Below are 20,764 nucleotides of genomic sequence, written 5' to 3'. Positions count from 1 at the left end.
TATCAGGATATCAACAGTTCCCTCTGCCTTCCGTAGAGAAGAGGAAAAAAATGCAATGATTATACAAAAATCATTTGAAATCATTATGACTACTGGTTAAAAATACCAGAACACAGTGACACATTGGTTTTTCAAGATCCTACGTGTCCTGGGTAACCACCCCTGTGCTAATGTCTAGAAGATTCAGATTAATGTCTGAAGAATCAGACTTCATTAAGCATATACAGTACACTCCATAATTGGTTTAACATCTATTTGTGTAGTGCTCTGAAGCTTACTGAAAGCCATGAACCCTCATTTGATCTTGTAAATTATTCTGTGAAAAAGGCAGAGCAGATATAGCCATTTTTAAAATGGGAAAATTCGTCCTGGCAAAACAGCATTGAGGAAGTACTCAGTGAATGCCAGAAATCATGCTAAGTCCTGAGTCTGCACAAGAGCATAAGACAGGGTACCTACCTTTTGGAAGCTTATAGTCTAAGGAGGAAATGAGAAAGAACTGTAACAAGTGCATGACTATAAACACTGAATCCAGCCAATCTCTGAAAAGAGAGTTATGTTCATATGAGACTTTCCAAAGGAGGTGAACCTTGATGAAATAAATGACAAAACCTAGACCAGCTTGATCATGTATACCTCTCCTGCTTCAGTTCACTCATTTGCAAAATGTAGCAGTACTACACTTCATCAGTATGGTGAGAATAAAATCAATATGCTGAAAATGCTTAAAAGAACCCCAGGCACAGAGTAAGTGCTACACAGTCTGGTAATCTACTGTTATATTATATTTCTACCTCTTGAATTTGAAACCAACTGACCATATTACCTATGAAAAAGTTAATTACAGTAAAATACACAAATTACTAGCAAACATATATAAATTTTTAAAAATGGGGTAGTGGCTGAGTGGCTCAGTCGATTAAGCATCTAACTTCGGCTCAGGTCACGGTCTCACAGTTCATGAGTTCAAGCCCCCCATCGGGCTCTGTACTGAAGCTCAGAGCCTGGAGCGTGCTTCAGATTCTGTCTCCTTCTCACTCTCTGACCCTCCCCAGCTTGTGCTCTGTCTCTGTCTCTCTCTCTCTCTCAAAAATAAATAAACATTAAAAAAACGCTAAGGGTTGGGTGGAAGGCAGATGTTAAAAAATAAATTACCTATTAGCTACAATTGTCAGCCATATTCTCATGTTGAAAATTAGGCACAAGTCAGGGATAAGTCACACTTTTAACACTTAAAATGCTATAAACTGGATGGAAAAAAACAGGAGCATGAAAATTCAGAAGGAAATATTACTACAGAAAGCATAAAGCTAAAAACAGATTCTGGAGTAAACAATATCTTACGTTTAATTTGTGGTCATAGAATGTGGGATCTCAAAAAGCATGAATCCCACCACCAGAACTACCATAATGATGGCCATGTTTGGCAAAACAGATCTGGATACCTGCAAAGGTGGTCATGACCATGTAGGAGCCATGTGGGTCATGACCACTGGGAGTCAGACCTGGAGGAGAATCCTGGATAAGCCATTTACGGGCCATATGACTACTACCGAGTTATTTACCTACACTCCAATTTCCTTATTTATAAGGACACAGTAATATCTACCTTATACAGCATTATAATAAAAACTGAGTGAAATATAAATTTAGGGTCTAATACATCCAGACAATTTGTGAGTTCTAAATACAGAATTTGTCTTCAATTAAAGTATTTATTTACAGTGACTGAAAGTACTCACACTAATGATTCTATCCTATATACTCAGATTAGAATTAATGGTAAATAAGTTACCAAGATACTGAACTGGGTTATATGTGTGAATCTGTAGCACAAATGTGGTTAAAACTACATTTTAAAACTACACAGTGAAAGAGCAAACTACCAGTTTGATTCCTAAACAGAAAAATTAAAGAAGGGTTTGTTAACCCCAAACTTGCTGAAACCTCAAACCTATATTTGGAGATACTGGATGCCAGGTTTCCATGCCAGAAATTTAAGAACTTGGTGCTTAAACATTTGTTGAAAACAGATGTGGCATTGTATGACACTGGCACCAAATTTCCGGGGAAACACCAGATGCAGAGTTTGGCCAAATACAAAACCCAGAGAATTTGAGGCCACCACCTACACCCTGCTGCTTCTTTCTGTGCCACTCAACCCACAGCCCTATGAGGTCGATTTAAATTCTATTAGAGTTTCATTCCCGTGCCAGACACCAGGAACATTATGTAGGGGGACGAGGGGGAATGAGTCTCTTGTTATACCCTGATTTGAGAATGTTTAATCAAGTGAATTTATATAGTTAGAACTTCAATGCCACAATTATCATTAAATGGATACACAAACCCACCAAGCAAGACATCTGGTTGTAATGAACTCACTAATACTAACATGATGCTCAAAAAAACTCATCACACACACAAACATACATATATATATATATATATATATATATATATATATATATATATATATATATATGTATGTATGTATTTATATGGAACTGGCTGTTAGGACAACCTGATAAATGGAAACCAAAACCAACTACCTTAAATTTGCCTTACATCCATTTGAGGAAATTTCATTCAAACAGCAATACCATGTATATAACTCTACATATGCTTCAGTGTATGTTCATATTTTATTATCTCATTTAAAATTTTAAATACTGGCCTACATACTATGTCCACATCATTTCAAGATAAATTCACAAAATATTTTCCAGAATACAGAAAACTCTATCAGCTTTGAAATAAAAAGTGGTTTAATTATATAAACAAAATTCCTACACAATGAAAAAGAATGTAAGGTAAGCCATAGCTCAGAAAAGTGGTTACAGAAAATGGCATGATTATTAATGTATTTTTCATATGAAGAGCTTAAATAAATTATCAGAAAAGACCAAAAAAAAATCCCAATTAAAAAAATGGAGAAAGAAAATCAAGAGACAATTCACAGAAAATAACTAAAAGAATGATAAGCTCTGGAGTCAAGAAAACAGCTGTAAAGAACCACGAATTCAACAAGCTTATTCTACAAAATGTTTACTGGGTATCAGCTACTGGCCTGAAACTCCTGAAGACACAGCAGTGAATAAACAATCACACAATTAATTTGAGAATATAAAAATTATAACATGTTTAAGGTTAAAATGAAACTGTTACCTAATTCATGCAGCTAATAGCATTTTAAATGCGAACAATTCTTTAGAAAAAGGTCATAAAAAAGAAAAGGCTACATACAGAAAGCTACCAGAAATCTCATTTATTTTTTTACCACTCTGTGTGTGCTACCCACATTGGAAGGTCAGATCCTAAACAGTAAGCATCCTCTGGTTTCCTACTGTACCCCTAGAGCCTAGAGCGGCACCCAGAAATGAGGTGTCCAATAAAAACCCATTTTGTAAAATGGATGAATATAGAAACACGGGGAAGTGTGGTATAACCTACACAATCTGAAACACCCAACTCATTTTATACAAAGTGGAAGTAACACTGCAAAAAATTATCATAATTATAATACATTGCAGGCATGTAAAACATAAGCAGAGACAAGGAAGAGAATATTTGTAAAAATTAAACACTGCGTTTGTGAGATGATGTTAAATAAAGAAATGACATGTAATTTATGTGATAACAGCGCCACAGTGTTTTGCAACTGAGTAATTAGGTAGAGAATCTGTGTCTGGTTCTACTTTGCCAAACTCCTAACAAATGTTTTTACATATCTCTTCATAGTTCTTTTCTACTTTTTACAACCTGGGGGGGGAAAGGGGTGGGGGGGTTGTCTCAGAAATAAGATCCCCTAAGGCATTTCTCCTACTCAGTCCAGAGCTACTGCAAGTTCCAGCTCCTACAATCTGCTAATGAATGAAAGGGAGAGACAGAGGTAACAGAAAATAATGAACCTCTGAAGGGAGCAACCAGGAAAATGACAAGTCCATGTTAATTCCATGGAGTTGAGACATGCCAGTGAAGGGTCCATGAGGGGATGGACCCTTGCCACCATCACACCACGTCTCTTAAAAAAGGCAATAATTATGATAGCCTGTCCTAATAGCTATTTTAACTTAGAAAATTTAAGGTACTGATTCCACAGATTAAGAAAAAGCAAAAGAATTACTGAAAATATATTTGTAGGGATGTTTGACATGGACTCTTAAGGACATGCTTTGGAAGTAGAGAGAAAGCTCTGGAAAGGGTTTAAAATAATCCACAAAATGAGACTACATTTCCAGACAGAGTTCAAGGAACTTATGGGAAATAACAATTTCAAACTGTTTTCCAAACACTGTCCCTTTATGCTGACTTTGCAAATGGAGTTTACTCCACTAGATCATACTCTGGCAATAAAAGTCTACGTTAAGAAAAAGGAATTAAATGATATTGTAGGATTCATAAGATGAAAATTGTAATTTCATTTAAAATTTAGATTTTAGCAAAAATAAATACCAGTGCCTACAGTTCAAAACTATGCACAATTAATAACAGTTCTTCAAATTTTCAAAATTCATTACCACTAATACTGATTATCTTAACATTCCACTTAAATGTTGGCACATTTCAAAATGTTCAATGAGAAAAGAGATATACTTCCAAATTAAAGTTAGTAACAAAAAGAAGTATAACAATACCAAGTTGAAGGATGATGAAGTACCCAATGTTGGTTGCAAGCTGTTTTTACACATTTTCCAATTCTAAAAATATCTTGTTCTCTTTACCTAGATGCTTATAACTTTTTAAAGGAAAAAAAAAAAAAAACTCAGAAAAGTGTTTCACTGTGTGTAGTTTTTGGATCACATGTCACTGAACCACATGGGATGCCTTATACAATGTGGATTCCAACATTCCATCCCCAGAAATTCTAACTCTACAGTCTGGAATGAGACCAGATAGCTGGAATTTTAACACTCAACTTAAATAATGGCCTTAGAGATAGCAAGCCATCTCTCTTCTTTACATGACACCATTTAAACATAAAGACATTAACTTAATTATCTGAACCAATTAGTAGCAGAGAAAGAATGAAAACCCAGAACTGCTACTCTATCTCCTTTGCTCTAAATGAACGTTTCAGCTTCCTTTTAAATAATTCTTCAACATATTCTACCTTTCCACCTCTATCCACTGTTTACTCTCTCTGGAATGGCCTCCTGGGTAAATTATGATAACTATGTATAAATAGAGGCAAGAAAAATAAAAATAGTTCATATGTTAAGGTAGTGTAGGTCAATTTTCCTTGTTTTTTTTTTATTCTATTCATAACTGTAAGTTATGTGGGCAATAAATTCACTATTTTAAAAGTTTAAAAATGAAAATAATTTAGCTTTGATGCATGTAATCAAATTAGATCCAATGCAAATTTAGATACATAAGTTCAAAGCTAACATGTCTTACTTTTTATTTTTTATTTTTAATATAGAATTAAAATTGACATATATTAGGTTCAGGTGTAACACTTGTACATTTTTATAAGATTTTTTTTCCATATTTAAAAAAAAACAAGATTACTTCATGTGTTGTATACTTAAAACTTTCAGAAGGTGCGTTGGAACAATGAACTTTTAGCACTTTTCCTAAATGCAAGCTTTAGTAAAGCCCTCTGCATTCAGGAGAAAGCCTCCCCATTTAGCACATCACCCAAGTTCTTCACACAATCTATTCAACCATGTGAAAAAACCAATGGGCAACTTTCTCCAAGAGAGAAAAGGATACACCAGGATGTAAACGCAGATAAAATTGGAATGGTAAGTGAGGGCCTAAACATAGAAGGCCTTCCTTGATTTGTCCATCCAGTCTTGAGCCACTTAGTTCTTTAAGACTTGACTCAAGATCAGGTCCCTTAATACCCAGCTCTATACATCATGATGCAACTTTTTAAAAATAACATATACACAAGCAACAGTATGCACTTTTTAAAGGTACATATAAAGACACGCTAATGCATAGAAAAGGAACTGAAATATACATAACTGAAAATAGGTGTATGTCTCAAAAGATGAGGAGGGGGTCCAGCATTAATGCTTTCATTTTTAAGAATATACTCATTACTTGCGTACGTGGAAGTGTTTCTAATCTTGAGACTTCATTAGATGCCTTTTTTGCACTTCTCTGTAACTTCTGCATGAGACTAATAAAGCACTGGGCTCCCTATCCATCAAAAACGCTAGTACTGTCTAACTTTTCCTCCTGGAAGACAGGACATGTGTCCTCAGCAAGTGCACGCCTTGCAGACTACCTCACCTGGTAGAATGTGTACTGAATGCACACTCTGAACCTTCTAAGCAACTAAGTTTTTCAAAGAAAAAAGCTTAGTCTATTTCTAAAAGGTCATAGGCCAGAAATGGTCTTTTCTACATACACTTTAAAAAAGTTTGGTATAATGGCTAAGACGCTAGACTTAGAGTCATACAGTTCTGGTTTTGTTATGCATGAAGACCTGCAATCCTTACTCAATCCTCATTTTCCTCATCTATAAAACACCGAAGAGAATATCTTCCTCCTATATTTGTAGGCAAGATTAAAAGGAAATGTTTATAAATTAATTAGCACAATCACTGGTACTCACCAGAGGGCAGTCATTATTGTGTTTTTTATGCTCAATTGCTAATATTAAAGCAATAATTTCATACAACTTCTTTCTAATAGAGAAAGTTAATAAAACTTTCAAAAAACATCTACTTTAGGAGAATAACATATACCCACACAATCTAGCTAATGGAAGTGATGAAACTAATATCTGAAGTCTATCAACTCTGTGCAAGTAAAAAATGAATACCTCAATTAATCTGGCAGAGGAACTTCCATACCAATAAATGCAAATTATGCATTTTTAAACTTGATTCCAATGAGAAAAGTTTTAATCATCTTCACAGACAGAAAATGTTCATATTAAGTTCATACACATTATAAGCTGTACATCACTATTCTTGAGGAAGATGCTAACTATCCAAGTTATTAATATGCCAACAGTGCTCAATGATGCCTTCCACAGTTAACTGGCAAAGAAATCTTATCCAAAACATATAATGAATAAGACCGTGCTGAAGTTCAGAAGATGCCTTAAAGATCTATAGTTAATTTCTTAAAACTACCACTTGTTTTGAGTTTCTATCTCTATTTTTTGTTATGAAAACAACATTTATATCCCAGCTTTCATAACCCAATATGATGTATCACAAAAAGAGTTCGTCTTAGATCAGATATACAAAGCACACTGTGTAATTCCACAAATTACTAAGCTAATATATTTTGGGCTAAAAGATTAAGAATTCATTCCACAAAAGGAGTATTTTCCTATACATATTGAACACCAGGTATGTCAGAGAAAGGGAAGTCTACCGAATCAAAGTTAACCGAATTTGTTAGAACTATAACATCAGTCTCCTCAAAACAGTTAACTTCTCTATTAAGTCCTTTTATATTACCTAAACTCAGTAAGTCAACGACTCAAGCCTATTTTATATGTGGCATGTGTATGTATGTGCATATATGAACCATTTGCCTACAGTAAATTATCTCCTCTGCAAGCAACATATCTGCTCAAAAAAATAAATAAAAAAGCTGGAAACTCAAGAAAATATATCACCTGTGCCTACTCTTAAAATTTTCTATCATAAAAGAAACAACAGGTGCAGAACTGATCCTATTTCATCAACAGCTGAATGGTTAATTGGTTCTTAATTATTATCTCACGTAGTTTTATAACATTACTTCAGGTAAGGAATACTCTTCAAAAATTATTTTCAATGACTTTGTCAGTCTCTTAAAAAGATGATGCCTAGCCTCAAATTTGATGTAGATTATGTTCCTGCCACTGGAGGAACTGAGTAAATTCAACAAAATAACACTTTCTTTGTTACATTTAGTGCAGTACTCAAGGCAAAAGCAAGACGCTATAAAGTAAAAACTCTAATAAGTCTAATGAAGCATAGTTGTTAATGTAATCAAGGAACCGCAAATTACAATAGTTGTAACATAGCTCCTCACCTGTTCATTTTTGCAAAGCCACACGCTGTTTCCACTTAACACAGTAAAAATTTTGGCTTTATACCCTCTCAATTCAAGATATCCACATTTCTCAGGTGCAGCAGCTGCTTGAGACTGCAAGGCAGGGGACTGTGATTTCAGTGCATTTAACAGTATGCTGATCCAGTCATTTCTCTCCTCTGAAAATGAAAACAGGAGAAAATACATCCCTACTCATATAAATTATACAGACACAGAAACACAGCAAAGGATCTATTCTCTCTGTAACACATCATTTACAGATTCTTTCCCACAACCGCAATCTAAATGCCCCTGCAGTCTGAGCCAATGGCCCTATTTCCTAAGAGAAAAGGAGTAACACTAGCCAGGTGTTCTGTAACTAATACTGATGGCCTCACCTGGGAGCTTATTAGAATGCAACATCTCAGGGCCATTCAGGACCGGATGAATCAGAATCTTCAGTTTAAGAAGATTCCCAGGTAATCTGAATCTATGTTAATATTTAAGAAGCACTCGTATAGATCATTCATGAGACTGGATTTTTTCTTTTATCAGAAGTAATACTGAGACCAGTTAACACATTTTACCTGGCAACTAAGTTACTCAAATGCCCAGAAAATCTTACTTCTGTTACTTAGAGCCTACTCTACTTAAGAGTACGCAAACTTGATAGTCACTCATCCAATCTATTCTCACCAAACAATAACATCTCATTTTGTAAATTAAAATTTAGTCTTCTCCCTCCATAAAAGCGGAGTGACCTTCAACTATGCATAACACACTGCGTTATGGGCACAGAAATTTGATACAGTCCCCAAAGAGCAATCAAAGTTGTAAGTCAAGTTAGATATGAACATGTAACAGAACACAGAATACTATGTGTCATAGAAATGATATCAAATAATACACGAGTCAATTCAATGGAGGTACATGATTTGCTGAAGGTCATACAGCTAGTGTAAAATTAACAGAATCAAATGTTTTAACTCTCGATTGTTCACAGCACTAAGGGGGTTGAAAAAGGACTGTGCTAGGTCTTGGAATGAGGAGCATTTGAAAAGACAAAACTGGGGTCCGGTGAGGGAAGAGCAGAACTTTATAACTCTAAACAAAGAAGAACACAAGAACAAAGGCAGGAAGAACCAACATCTGTTCAGGGACTGATAGAGAAGCATATTGATAATTTTGAACTCACAAAGAAATAATAGGAAATACGGCTACAGCTTCTGCAGTACCTGTAAGGAATTTGCCTCCAAACTTTATTACAGACGCAAAAAATAAAAAGTCAAGATTCTTAGCAAGGAAGTGACATGATTAGCAAGATGATAGGCAGACCAAACTGAAACTTGGAGATCAGGAATAAGGCAAAAGACGCTTGAAGTACAATGAAAATGGAAACAAAAGAACACTTGAAAAGTCAAGACATTAAGGGATAGAAAAAATATCTGAAGTTTTAAATAGGTTAGAAGGTATTCACAAAAATTTAAATTAACCGATAGCTTAGTACCCTGACTTGACCAAAGAATGTAGGTTTCATTTTGTTAAGACAACCACCCCAGGTTTTTAGTGCCCTGGCAGCACCTAGGTGGACTGATAATAATGTGTGAATGAAGGTGGCCTACACAAAAGACGATCCATGTAAGTGGATAAATGTTTAAGGTAAAAGGAGAAGAAATGGACAAATCTTGAGGTATGACTATATCTCTGAGGCTGGAAAATGGGCTAGCAAAAAAACAGAGAAGTGGTTATCAAGGCAAAAGGAAACAAAACAAAACAAAAAACACACAACAGAATTCTATGTAGGAAAAATGATCAAGAAGGAAGAGGAAGGAAAGAATAAGCTGGCCCAAGCTTGGAAAATTGGATAGTATCTCAGATCTAAGACCTGTCTGGAAAGAATAACTCCATTGTGGATTGATGTAAGTCTCCATATTAGACTTGCTTACATTCCAAATGAACCCTAAGTTATGTTATAACAAGACTTAATTTTTAAATTATCTTTATTCCTGCTCACCTTCAACACTACTAAAAACAGTTGTGCCTTAAATGATGAAGGCCAAGTATGTATTAAATCTCATTCAACAATGCTTTACTTCAGGTATTTCACAATCCCCAGGTAATAGTGCCCACGTATCAGGAGGAAATAATTTATCCAAATTCCTCAGCATCATTAGAAACTAAAGCACATGAAAATATTCAAGTAACGAAGTCAATGTGAATATGCAGCACTGACTCTACAAGTTTTTTTTAAGTTTATTTATTTGACAAAGAGGGAGAGAGAGAAAGAGAAAGAGAGAGAGAGAGAGAGAGAGAGCGAGCAGGGAAGGTGCACTGAGAGAGGAAGAGAATCCCTGACATGGGGCTTGACCCCACAAACCGTGAGATCATGACCTGAGCCAAAATCAAGAGTCAGATGCTCAAATGACTGAGTCACCCTGACACCCCTAGTCTACATTTTAGACCTACATGAACAGACCCAGACTGCACTATGATAATTTTTTACATTTTCAGTAACAACAACAAACCTTCCATTGATTATTACTTGTGATTAGTTTCACACAAAATATTCTTGCCAAGTAAACAGCACAGAATGTTTTTTATTTGTATTTATCTGCATAAATCATTTAGTTTGAAATGTAGATTTTTTTTATTGAAAAGAAACCTACCTTAGGTTTTTATTTTCTTTTAATTTTTTATTGAAATATAAACATACAATGGCCTATTAGTTTCAGGTATACAACAGGATTCAACCATTCTATCCATTACTCAGTGCTCATCAAGATAAGTGTACTCTTAACCCCCTTTATCTATCTCATGCATTCCGACTGCACCTTGCCTCTAGGCAACCTCCAGTTAGTTCTCCATATGTAAGAGTCTGTTTTTCTCTTTTTTTCCTTTATTTTGTTTTAAATTCTTAAAATTTAAATTTAAGATTCTAAATTCCACATGAGTGAAATCATATGGTATTTGTCTTTCTCTAACTTATTTCATTTTGTAGGTCATAACTTTATGAACTAGGCCAAACTGTTTATGGTTTCTATTGCTATTATGTATCTCAGTTTCTCAGGAAAATAATTTGAAACTGGCATTTGTGGCTGTTAGACTTAAACATATTATGGTTACATCTCAACAAATGGTTCTCTTATAGCCTAGAACTATTACCTAGCTCCGGAGGGCCTCATTTACTAATAGGAAGTTAACAGTCATGAATAAATACCAGAATTAATAGTAACATTCAGTTTATTCTTAATTACCCATGCCAATGGAGATAAACAGTGATACAGATAATTCTAACATAATAAAACAGATTACAAGCATCATTGGTATTTGGCTGTGTAATGTGTGTATCCTTAGACATGGGGAATATGCTTTGGCAAGTCATAATATTCCAAGTCAAATATTGATTTTCCCTTGGGCTAAATGTCTTGGGCAAAGCAAGATACTATGCTAGCTTCTGCCTACTCTTCACACCAAGGTTCTTTTATTCTTTCTAATAACAAATATTTACTGAGTGTCTAACTTGATCTTAGTACTGTGCTAATAAGCACTATTCCTTAGAGAATATGCTCTGACCTAAACATGGCTTTGCTCAAAGTAGAGCACTCCGGGTTGGAAAAAGGGAAAACAAACAAAATCACCACTTTCTTATAATTATTCTAGAATGTAAATAAAAGATAATGATCCCCTCAAACTAGTTTTTGAGGTTTTCAGGAATGAATGCCAACTACTGTAAGAAACAAAAAGTAAAGGGGCACCTGGGTAGCTCAGTCGGTTAAGTGTCCTACTCTTGATTTTGGCTCAGGTCATGATCTCATGGGTTCATGGGATCATGCCCCACATTGGGCTCTGCACTGACAGCACTAAGCCTGTTCAGGATTCTGTCTCCCCACCTCTCTCTGCCCCTCCTCCACTTGTTCATGTTCACTCTCTCAAATAAGTAAACATTAAAAAAAAAAAAAAAGTTAAGAAACAACAACAACAAAAACCAACAGGAGACAAAATATTCTCTGACCACTGCATTTAGGAGTAGGCATATTCATTAGCAGCATAAAGGATTGATTATACTAGGGATAATTATACTTGGGCAACATGAGGGCTGTGTATAAGATTAGTGACAGAAGCTAATGCTTCAGATGGACCTTTACTTTTGATATGCTAATATAACTGAACCAAAAAGTCCTCAATGTAACCCATGATCAATTTTAGGGAAGAAAGTACCTGCACACACCATGGCTGTTCATTAAATCAATAACCATTCATTCACACAAGTATTTCCTGAGTGCCTACTAGGTTCCAAGACCTATTCTGAATACCAGGAATGGAAGCGTGAACAAAACAGACCACAGCCTTACTCTCCTGGAGTTTGCCCTCTGGTCAAAGGAGGAAGGCAATAAAACACAGATATGTAATCTATTACACATTGACAAGTGCAAGGGGACAAAGAAAAAGCAAGGGATGGAGCACATAAGAAATATAAACTTCTTAAGCTGGGTACTAGAAAAAGCCTCAGAAAGAAGGCAACGGTTAGGCCAAAGCCTAAAGGAAGAGGAAGTGATGGAGCAAGTCAGGAGGATGGCTGGTGGAAGAGCATTCCAGGTTAAAGAAAGCAGCAGTCAGTGTCAATGCCCTGGAGCAACAGAAGAATTGTTGAAATGCAGTGAGTGAGGGAGAGCCCAGAAGGAGATAAGGACAAACAGACCAGAACCAGAGCACGTAGGGGCTCTTGGACAGAAGTACTTTACTCTCAGTGAGATGGAGAGACAACACAGCATCTGAAGTGGATGGACGTGATCTGACTTCTTTGATGAATGATCCCTGACAGCTGTGTAGAAAAATAGGCCTGCAGTCGATCAAAGGAGGTTATTACAAAACCCAGATAGAGGCAGTGGCTTGCATTAGAGTCGTAATGACAGAGGTTTTGAGAATTAAGAATGCAGGCATATTTCCAAAGTCGAAATGATCAGATGTGCTGATGGACTGGATGCGAGATATGAAAGGAAAAGATTCAAGAAAGACTCCACAGTTTGCGACCCAGTATGATAATCCACCAACGTATACAATGGAGAACTATTTTTTAAAGTTTATTTTTTTATTTTGAAAGAGAAAGAGAGAGCAGGGGAGGGACAGAGAGGCAGAGATAGAGAATCCCAAACAGGCTTCATAGTGTCAGAGCAGAGCCCGATGTGGGGCTAGATCCCATGAAGTGTCAGACTATGACTTGAGTCAAAATCAAGAGGAGGACACTTAACCGACTGAGCCATTCCAGCTGCCCTGACAGTGAAGAACTTATAATTCCCCTGGCTCTCACTCCAGCCAGTTAATGCTCCATGACTCACTTCTAAAAACATTGACTATTTCAAGGCAGGTAAGTCTACTTGTCCAAAATAACTGAGGGAAATATACGTTTCTTACCCAAATGTTCGTTAAAAAAATAAATAAAAATTTAAAAAACAAATAATAAATAAATAAGCTTTGCAGTATCATTGCTGCCACTGGAGGGCTGTAAAATGCTGTCTGGAAACAGAGTCGAAAGGAAAAACAGCTGCCTGCCTCCCAGGGGTTTAGAATTAGCTTAGGTGGACAGGAACAGGAGCCTACGGCTGATCGCTAGTACTGAAAATGGCCCAGGAACACAAATGACAACCACTCAGAATTCTTAAGTCCTGTTCTAAGGATGCAAACTGCCAACTCAAAACATCACCTTCTTTTTGAAATACCGCATCTATATGTGTGGCCACAGGTGCCAGGGAATACAGACTGGAAAGATCATCAGCGGTTGTGACCCTCTGGCCAATTCCAATGGTTCTGCTCCAGGACAAAGGAATCCAACTAAATTTTTTATTTTAGGAAGAGTATTTACAAAATGCTATTACCTCAATATAATTCACTTTCAACTAAGAGCATAACAATACCGCACTAAGAAACATGGGGGAATTGAAGCCTTTGAAACTTTGTGGGAAAAAGTTGCCAAACTGTAACCTATCTAAGCAATGCCAGTGGGCAATGCAGCAGTTTAGAAATAGGGACACTGATTACAGGGGAGACAGAGAGTAGCTGTTGTACATAGGATTTTCAGAACCTTCTCATCAAAAATGGAGAATTCATTTCTGCTATGATGTCGAACCATTTTCCCTTTGTGTTCTCAACTTTCATCTTGCTTCTTCATTAGACTGAAGTAAAGTTTCATCTGGCTTAAAGTTCATTAAGTCAAATATTTCATAAGCCACTAAGGTTGATTTCTCAATTCCCAGAAAGTAAAAAATAGTCAACCATTTGTATTCAGGAAAGGAGAAAAAAAACCAAGAAAACATACTTAGCATCTTGTTGAAGGTTCCATACTAAATACATAGACACACATACACCATTTACACATGTATACATACACACACACACATCTATGTATATCTAGCTTTAAAAATGTTAGTTACTATGTAAAAAGGACTTTCAATGAAAATAACTTACTCAGTAATTCCATTTGGATAGTCTCAGTTTTTACTGAAGCAGTATTTTCATGCTTTTAAAACTTAGAGACCTAAAACTTATTTAACAAGTAATAATTTATACCAAAGTTTTACTGCAATTATACTATTTATGTATCAATTATGTGATATATGAACTACACATGAACTACATATCACAGAAGGACATTGGTCGATTGTAAACATGTAACTTTGAAACGTGTGGGTTGATATATTCTACTTAAATGTGTCTGTTTAACTTTTAAGTACAGTAAGTAAATATGGCTAAACAGATTTCCACACAGGTTGGAAGCTTTATTTAGTATGGTCTGTCTTAACACGCAAGTTATGTGGCATATGTGAAATTTGTTTTGAGAAGCCAAGGGGAAAGTGATAAGCACCTCAAAGAAACAGACAGTCACCTTCTGGGCAGAGGAAACCAAAGCATAAGGAAAGATCCTCAGGATATCCAGTCGAGAAGAGAGTATCTTAGGCTTTCCTGGCCATACACTCTGCAACTACTCAGTGCTGTCTGAGGCACAAGGGCAGCCACAGACAATATGTAAATGAACGACAGTGGCTCTGATCTAAAAGGTTTTATTTACAAAAACAAGCAGAGGTCAGATTTCGGTTATAAGCCATGTTTTGCCAACCCCTTCCCTAGACTATAGCTCTCAATGCCTTTTTAAATAGCAAGTCAAGTAAGAAACACTCTTTCCATTACGTATGTACAATAGATACCTAGGTAGCTCTCACAATACAATGCTAACTACAAGCGAGGCACTTTGATAGTTCTTATTCTATTCCATGTTCGTTTTTCTGTTTTGGGGGGATTTTTTAAAATACCATCAGAAACCACTGAGTTGATCTCACAAATGGCTAGTGATTCACAGTAAAAAAAAGCTGCTTCAGTGTGAACAGCAGCTGGAATTTATGAGTTACTGATTATCCCAAGGAATAATGAAAGCTTTCTAGGAATATATAAGATTCATTGAATGTTTTCATTCATTCATTGAATGAATGATTCACTCATTCACTTGCCATGCACTGGTATATGTTCTAGGAATCTAGCAGTACAAAAAGACAAATACTGCCCCCCAATATAGCTAATATAGTTTATAAAGACGTAAATTGTGATATGTGTAAAATTGAGTAATTGTAAAACCTACATCTCTCACAAGATCATTGTGAAAAATGAAGCACAAGTATTTAGTAAGTTCTCCATATCATCATTATTCAATTAAGTACCAAGAAGTATTTTCAAAATCAAGCTGAGCTATAATCTATACTAAAATAAAACCTTTACAATAAATTAAAATTATAATTCTTTAATTAATGAAGATGGCTTTACCTGTATTATTTAAAAGCAGTGAGTATGTTACAATATATAGTAATGATATATTGATAGTCAAAGTATACAACAGAGAACTCTTAGCTCTCCCGGCTCTCCCTCCTTCCCACCTCCAAAAGTCAGAAAAGATCTAAGGATTTAAAATGACTCCATCCACAACCCAACTACATGCCATCTAATTTTCACCATCAACTGACCTATAGCAGATGATAAAGGTAAAAAGAATTTAAAAAAATATAAAAGATGTTCCAAAATCTGTGTTAGTATGACATGTGTTCAGTTAAACCTGCCTAAGGAAACTTCCATAAAACCAACTTTTAATAGTTAGAAAAATGTTTTTGCATATCAAATAACTACTCTGCATTATCAAAACGACAGCTAAAACATGGACTCTAGGAGCAGAGATTTTTGCCTACTTTTTTTTTCCACTGCCATATATCCAGAATTTAGAGGAATTCTGGTCACTTAGTAGATCCTAAGTATTTGCTGCATGCAAGAATAGTGAAAAACAAATGACTTGTCAACTTTTTTTATTAGGGCATTCAAAAGAACATAAAATGTAAATTATTTAAAAGTAACTAAAGATTTCTTGACATTTGCAGCTTAATTGGTTTACAATCTTCTGATTGGTCAGAAATTAATGTCTGAGTGTTTTTACAAAGATAAAAAAATAATCTTACCTTCTTTTTCTACTCTGAAAACAAAAGTTCTTTGTGTTGTAACAACTTCAAATTTGTTGTCTCCTTGAACTCGTACCGTAGATATAGCAGAAAGAGGAATTATTCCTTTTGAATACTTCTCCTGTGTTCGTTAGAGAAAAAAATAAATAAGACAAATTAAAATGCAATTCTCATGACCTTATCAGAAATACAATGGTAGCATATTTACACGTGCTTCTCTTTCCTAATTTTAATCTAAATTTTTTAGATGACATACAAATAGTATATATATCCTCATTCACACCTAACACCTCAGAAAGGAAAATATTAAATGGCCCTTTCAAGTAAGATATCTTTTCAGTTTTCTCATCTGGAATTAAAAATAAAAGGCAAAGAATCAAACACAATTGTAGTAGACCAGCAATATACAGTTCCAAAAACCAACACTATGTTTTTTAAAACAATCTGATCAAAATGATCTTATGGTGTTTGCAGGCATCTGCTGGCCATAATGGGTACTGTAACTAAACTATTTCAAAACTACTGCTATTACACATTGTGAACAAAATGTATCTCAAACCCCAGATTGCTGGATTATATTAAATATATTACTCAATGGTTCTAATCATTACCTTAATATCACAACTGCATCACTTTACCTGTAATTCCCCAATAAAAAAGACGAAAGAATTAAAAAGATGGATAGGACTGTTTGCAACTGGCACATACGTATTACAACTGGGGCTGTATGCAACTGGCATTTACATTTTATCATCTTGCTCAAGAAGATCATCCTGAAGACTCTTGGTAGCTTTCTCTGTCTTCATTTTTCTGGATCCACCAACACCATTCATCACAATGACCACCCCACCATTTCAGCTATTTAGCTATTAAGTGTGTAATATTTACTGGGCCTCGTGTTGGAAAGAAAATTCCAGGGGCAGCTGGGCATCTCAGTCAGTCAATCAGCTGACTTTGGCTCAGGTCATGATCTCATGGTTCGTGAGGTCGAGCCCTGCACTGGGCTCTGTGCTGACAGTCGGAGCCTGGAGCCTGCTCTGGATTCTGTGTCTCCCTCTCTCTCTGCCCCTCCCCTGCTCGCACTCATGTGTGTGCACACTCTCTCTGTGTGTCTCAAAAATAAATAAATGTTAAAAAAATTAAAAAAAAAAAAAAAGAAAATTCCAAATAGTATTTATACACTCAAGGAGTCTCAAACTGAAAGCCCAGCTAATGTAATGAAAGAAAAGTTTAAGACTGAGCACAAACCATGGAATATACAGGTCCAAAGATGGGAACTCTCAGTTCTGCTTAAAAGAGATCAGATGTGTTTTCACAGACATAATGATATTAGAGCCTGACTTGAAGAAACCTTAAGTTTACCAGATAACCGGTTAGACAGCATTAATAATAGAGGTGTAAGGAGAGAAATAAGAGGATCCACAGTGTAGAGTCAAAAGAGGTGAATCTGGAAACATACATCAAAGGACACATTTCGAAAGATCTTAAATATCAGAAGAATTTGAACACATCTTTATGGGGCTTCTTCTACTATTTACACCATTATTCATGGAACCCTCATTTTTGAGCAGACCCCAAAGTATCTGAAGCAACTTGTTAGGAAAAAAAAAAAAAATTATTAAACCATTCCATGCAGATTTCGCCTCGGGTCATGATCTTGTGGTTCGTGAGTTCCAGCTCTGTGTCAGACTCTTGCACTGACAGCTCAGAGCCTGGAACCTACTTCAGATTCTGTGTCTCCCTCTCTCTCTGCCCCTCTCCTGCTCATGCTCTGTCTCTCTTTCTCTCTCAAAAATAAATAGACATTAAAATTTTTTTTTAAAGGGGCACCTTGGTGGCTCAGTTGGTTAAGTGTCCAACTTTGGCTCAGGTCATGATCCAGCAGTTCGTGAGTTCAAGCACCACGTGAGGCTCTTGTACTGACAGCTCAGAGCCTGGAGTCTGCTTAGGATTCTGTGTGTGTCTCTCTCTCTGCTGCCCCTCCCCTGCTTGGGCTCTGTCTCTCTCTCTCTCTCACAAAATTAAACTTTTATTTTTTTTTTAATTTAAACCATTCCATGCAGAGAACAAGTGCCAAGGTCATATTCCTCTCAGTGGCAAACTTCTGCCATGCATACCAGAGAGGTAAGGAACAGTCACCGTCAGCAACATGGTGTTCTACTGGGAGGTTATCCTCTGCCACTTGACAAGATACACTATACTATCCCATTTCCCTCTTACTCCTTTGTTGGCTTCTTCTCTTCCAATGCCTCTGCTCCAATCTGCCATCCCTGACTACTATATGTACACATCAAAACTCTATGCATTCAACACAATTTAAAATGCCAATGCCACAAAAGCTTTCCCACATCCCCTCACACAGCCAAAACTGGTCAGATATCTGAACTGTAACTGAAGATGTTGAGTGGGCAACCTCACAGAAAAAGAAGGATGTCAAGAAGTAAGTACAAGGCAGCTTTTCTTCTCCTGGTTTTCCTTTTTGTTTGTTTGGGGGTTTTTTTGTGTATATTTTTTTGTTTTTATTGTTTATATTTTCTAAAAAAAATCCCTTCTTACCAACTTTCAGCTACCAACTTTCTGAGGAAAATTCTCAAATCTGTTCGGTCAACTCCAGCCCCATATTTCAAGTCGTCAATTGTATATATAACTATCCCATAAGCACCTCACACTTTAAATCATCTCCTGAAAACATACCCTTCCCCTCTGTAACCTGTTCATTAAATCTCGCTCTTCCAGTCAGTCTTAAATAGTCTTTGATTCGTGTCAATCCTTTGCACCCGCATAATTCAGGACTCTCTCTATAGCGACATACCAACTTCCTCCCTTCTACTCTCGGACTCTCTCCAGTCACATGAGCCTTCTTTGCAGTTCTAACACACCATGTTTCTGCCCAATACAGTGCCTTTTCTTACTCTGTTCTTCAAGGAATGTTGTCCAAATCCAGCTTCACATAGTTACTCCCTCTACATCCTTCATATTTCAGCATAAATAGATGCTCCAGAAGAAATGTTTTCTAACCAGCCTCTTTTCACCTGGTCAGATAACCTTAATTTAAGCTAAGAGCAACCTGCATTTGTCCTTAATAGCAATTACTAACTACAATTCAAATGTGATTTTTATATTTACTGTGTGATCATTTGATTAATAGTCTCCCCAAAGACACTGTGGGTCATATGTCTATTTTCCTCATACCTTTCACATAATCAGCACTGTAGAAGTATTTTCTCAATGAATGAATTCTATGACCAATCAATCACAATCATATCAAACTCTGACAGCTCATTTTTCATATTTTTCTAAATTCATTTTTAACACTTCCACTGGCCTACACAGCCTACACCCAGATAAATTAATGTCTGATTTACTGCATACTCCCCTGATTTGCCTCCCTACTTTCAGCTTCTTTTACTTCTAATCTTCCTTGCATGTTACTGTGCAAATGTCATAGTTGGAATAAATTTTAAAAGGCTTCATGGAGGGGGATAAAAAATGGATCTTGAAGCTTACACAGTATTCTGATGGATGGCAACGGTTCAGAACGTTCAGATGAAAGTGCAAAAACATGCAGGTGAAAATACAGGAAGAAAGATATGCTCACGTTCCCCACAGTGTGTACCCAGACACCACTGAACAAAGTCATGCAAAGAAATACGTGACTGGCTGGCTTAAAGGAATCCCAATGAATGCAGGTGGGTTATGATGGCAATACTAGGCAAGACTAGACCACTTGGTGCTACAGGAATAAGAAAAGTGGGAAAATGTCTCCCCAGTGTCAGGAACCTCAGATGTGGGAAAGAGCATAGTACCTTTGGGAACAGCTCGAGGACCTCTCTGGCTATATATCTATAGTGGCAGAGAGCAGACAGAAATCTACAAAGTCCAAAAACATTTACACTTCATCTCTGAGGTGATCCATCCTCAAATCTTACTTTGCTTAAAAATTACAGGAGCTTATAAAAACATATCTCCAGTGAGATGATTAAGCATTTGTTGAGTTAAAATGTTATCATTAACATGGAAATTTTCCTTCCTCTAGATTTGCTTAACGAGATTAAAAAACAGTTCCTTCAAAAAAGTAACCTGCCCACATGCTCATAATAGTAGCATATTTAACAGGTAAGTACGCTGTTAAGAGAAACAGAAAAATAAATTCCCCTGGAGTGATAAAAATGTACTTAACAAGCTAATTATCATGTCTCTTTAACCTCAGGAAGTTATAGTTTCTCTAATGGCTCATTTATCATCTGAGATCCCAAGAAATCTCATAATTGTTAATACTACAT

The 20,764-nt window shown here is 36.2% G+C and overlaps 1 protein-coding gene across 5 annotated transcripts in view; it reads right to left on the bottom strand.

Moving 5' to 3' along the window:
* The window catches only part of ARAP2 (ArfGAP with RhoGAP domain, ankyrin repeat and PH domain 2), a 216,222-nt gene that overhangs the window by 126,912 nt on the left and 68,546 nt on the right, over positions 1–20,764 (bottom strand). For all 5 annotated transcript variants that reach the window (XM_053217473.1, XM_053217470.1, XM_053217471.1 and 2 more), the window contains 2 exons: positions 16,482–16,602; positions 7,993–8,171 (listed from right to left, as the gene is read on the bottom strand). In XM_053217473.1, coding sequence (XP_053073448.1) covers positions 7,993–8,171; positions 16,482–16,602 — 300 coding nt within the window. The remainder of the gene's footprint in view (positions 1–7,992; positions 8,172–16,481; positions 16,603–20,764) is intronic.

The sequence above is a fragment of the Acinonyx jubatus genome, chromosome B1, assembly GCF_027475565.1.
Source record: "Acinonyx jubatus isolate Ajub_Pintada_27869175 chromosome B1, VMU_Ajub_asm_v1.0, whole genome shotgun sequence".
Taxonomy (NCBI): Eukaryota; Metazoa; Chordata; class Mammalia; order Carnivora; family Felidae; genus Acinonyx; species Acinonyx jubatus.
This window is presented reverse-complemented; position numbering and strand designations above follow the sequence as displayed.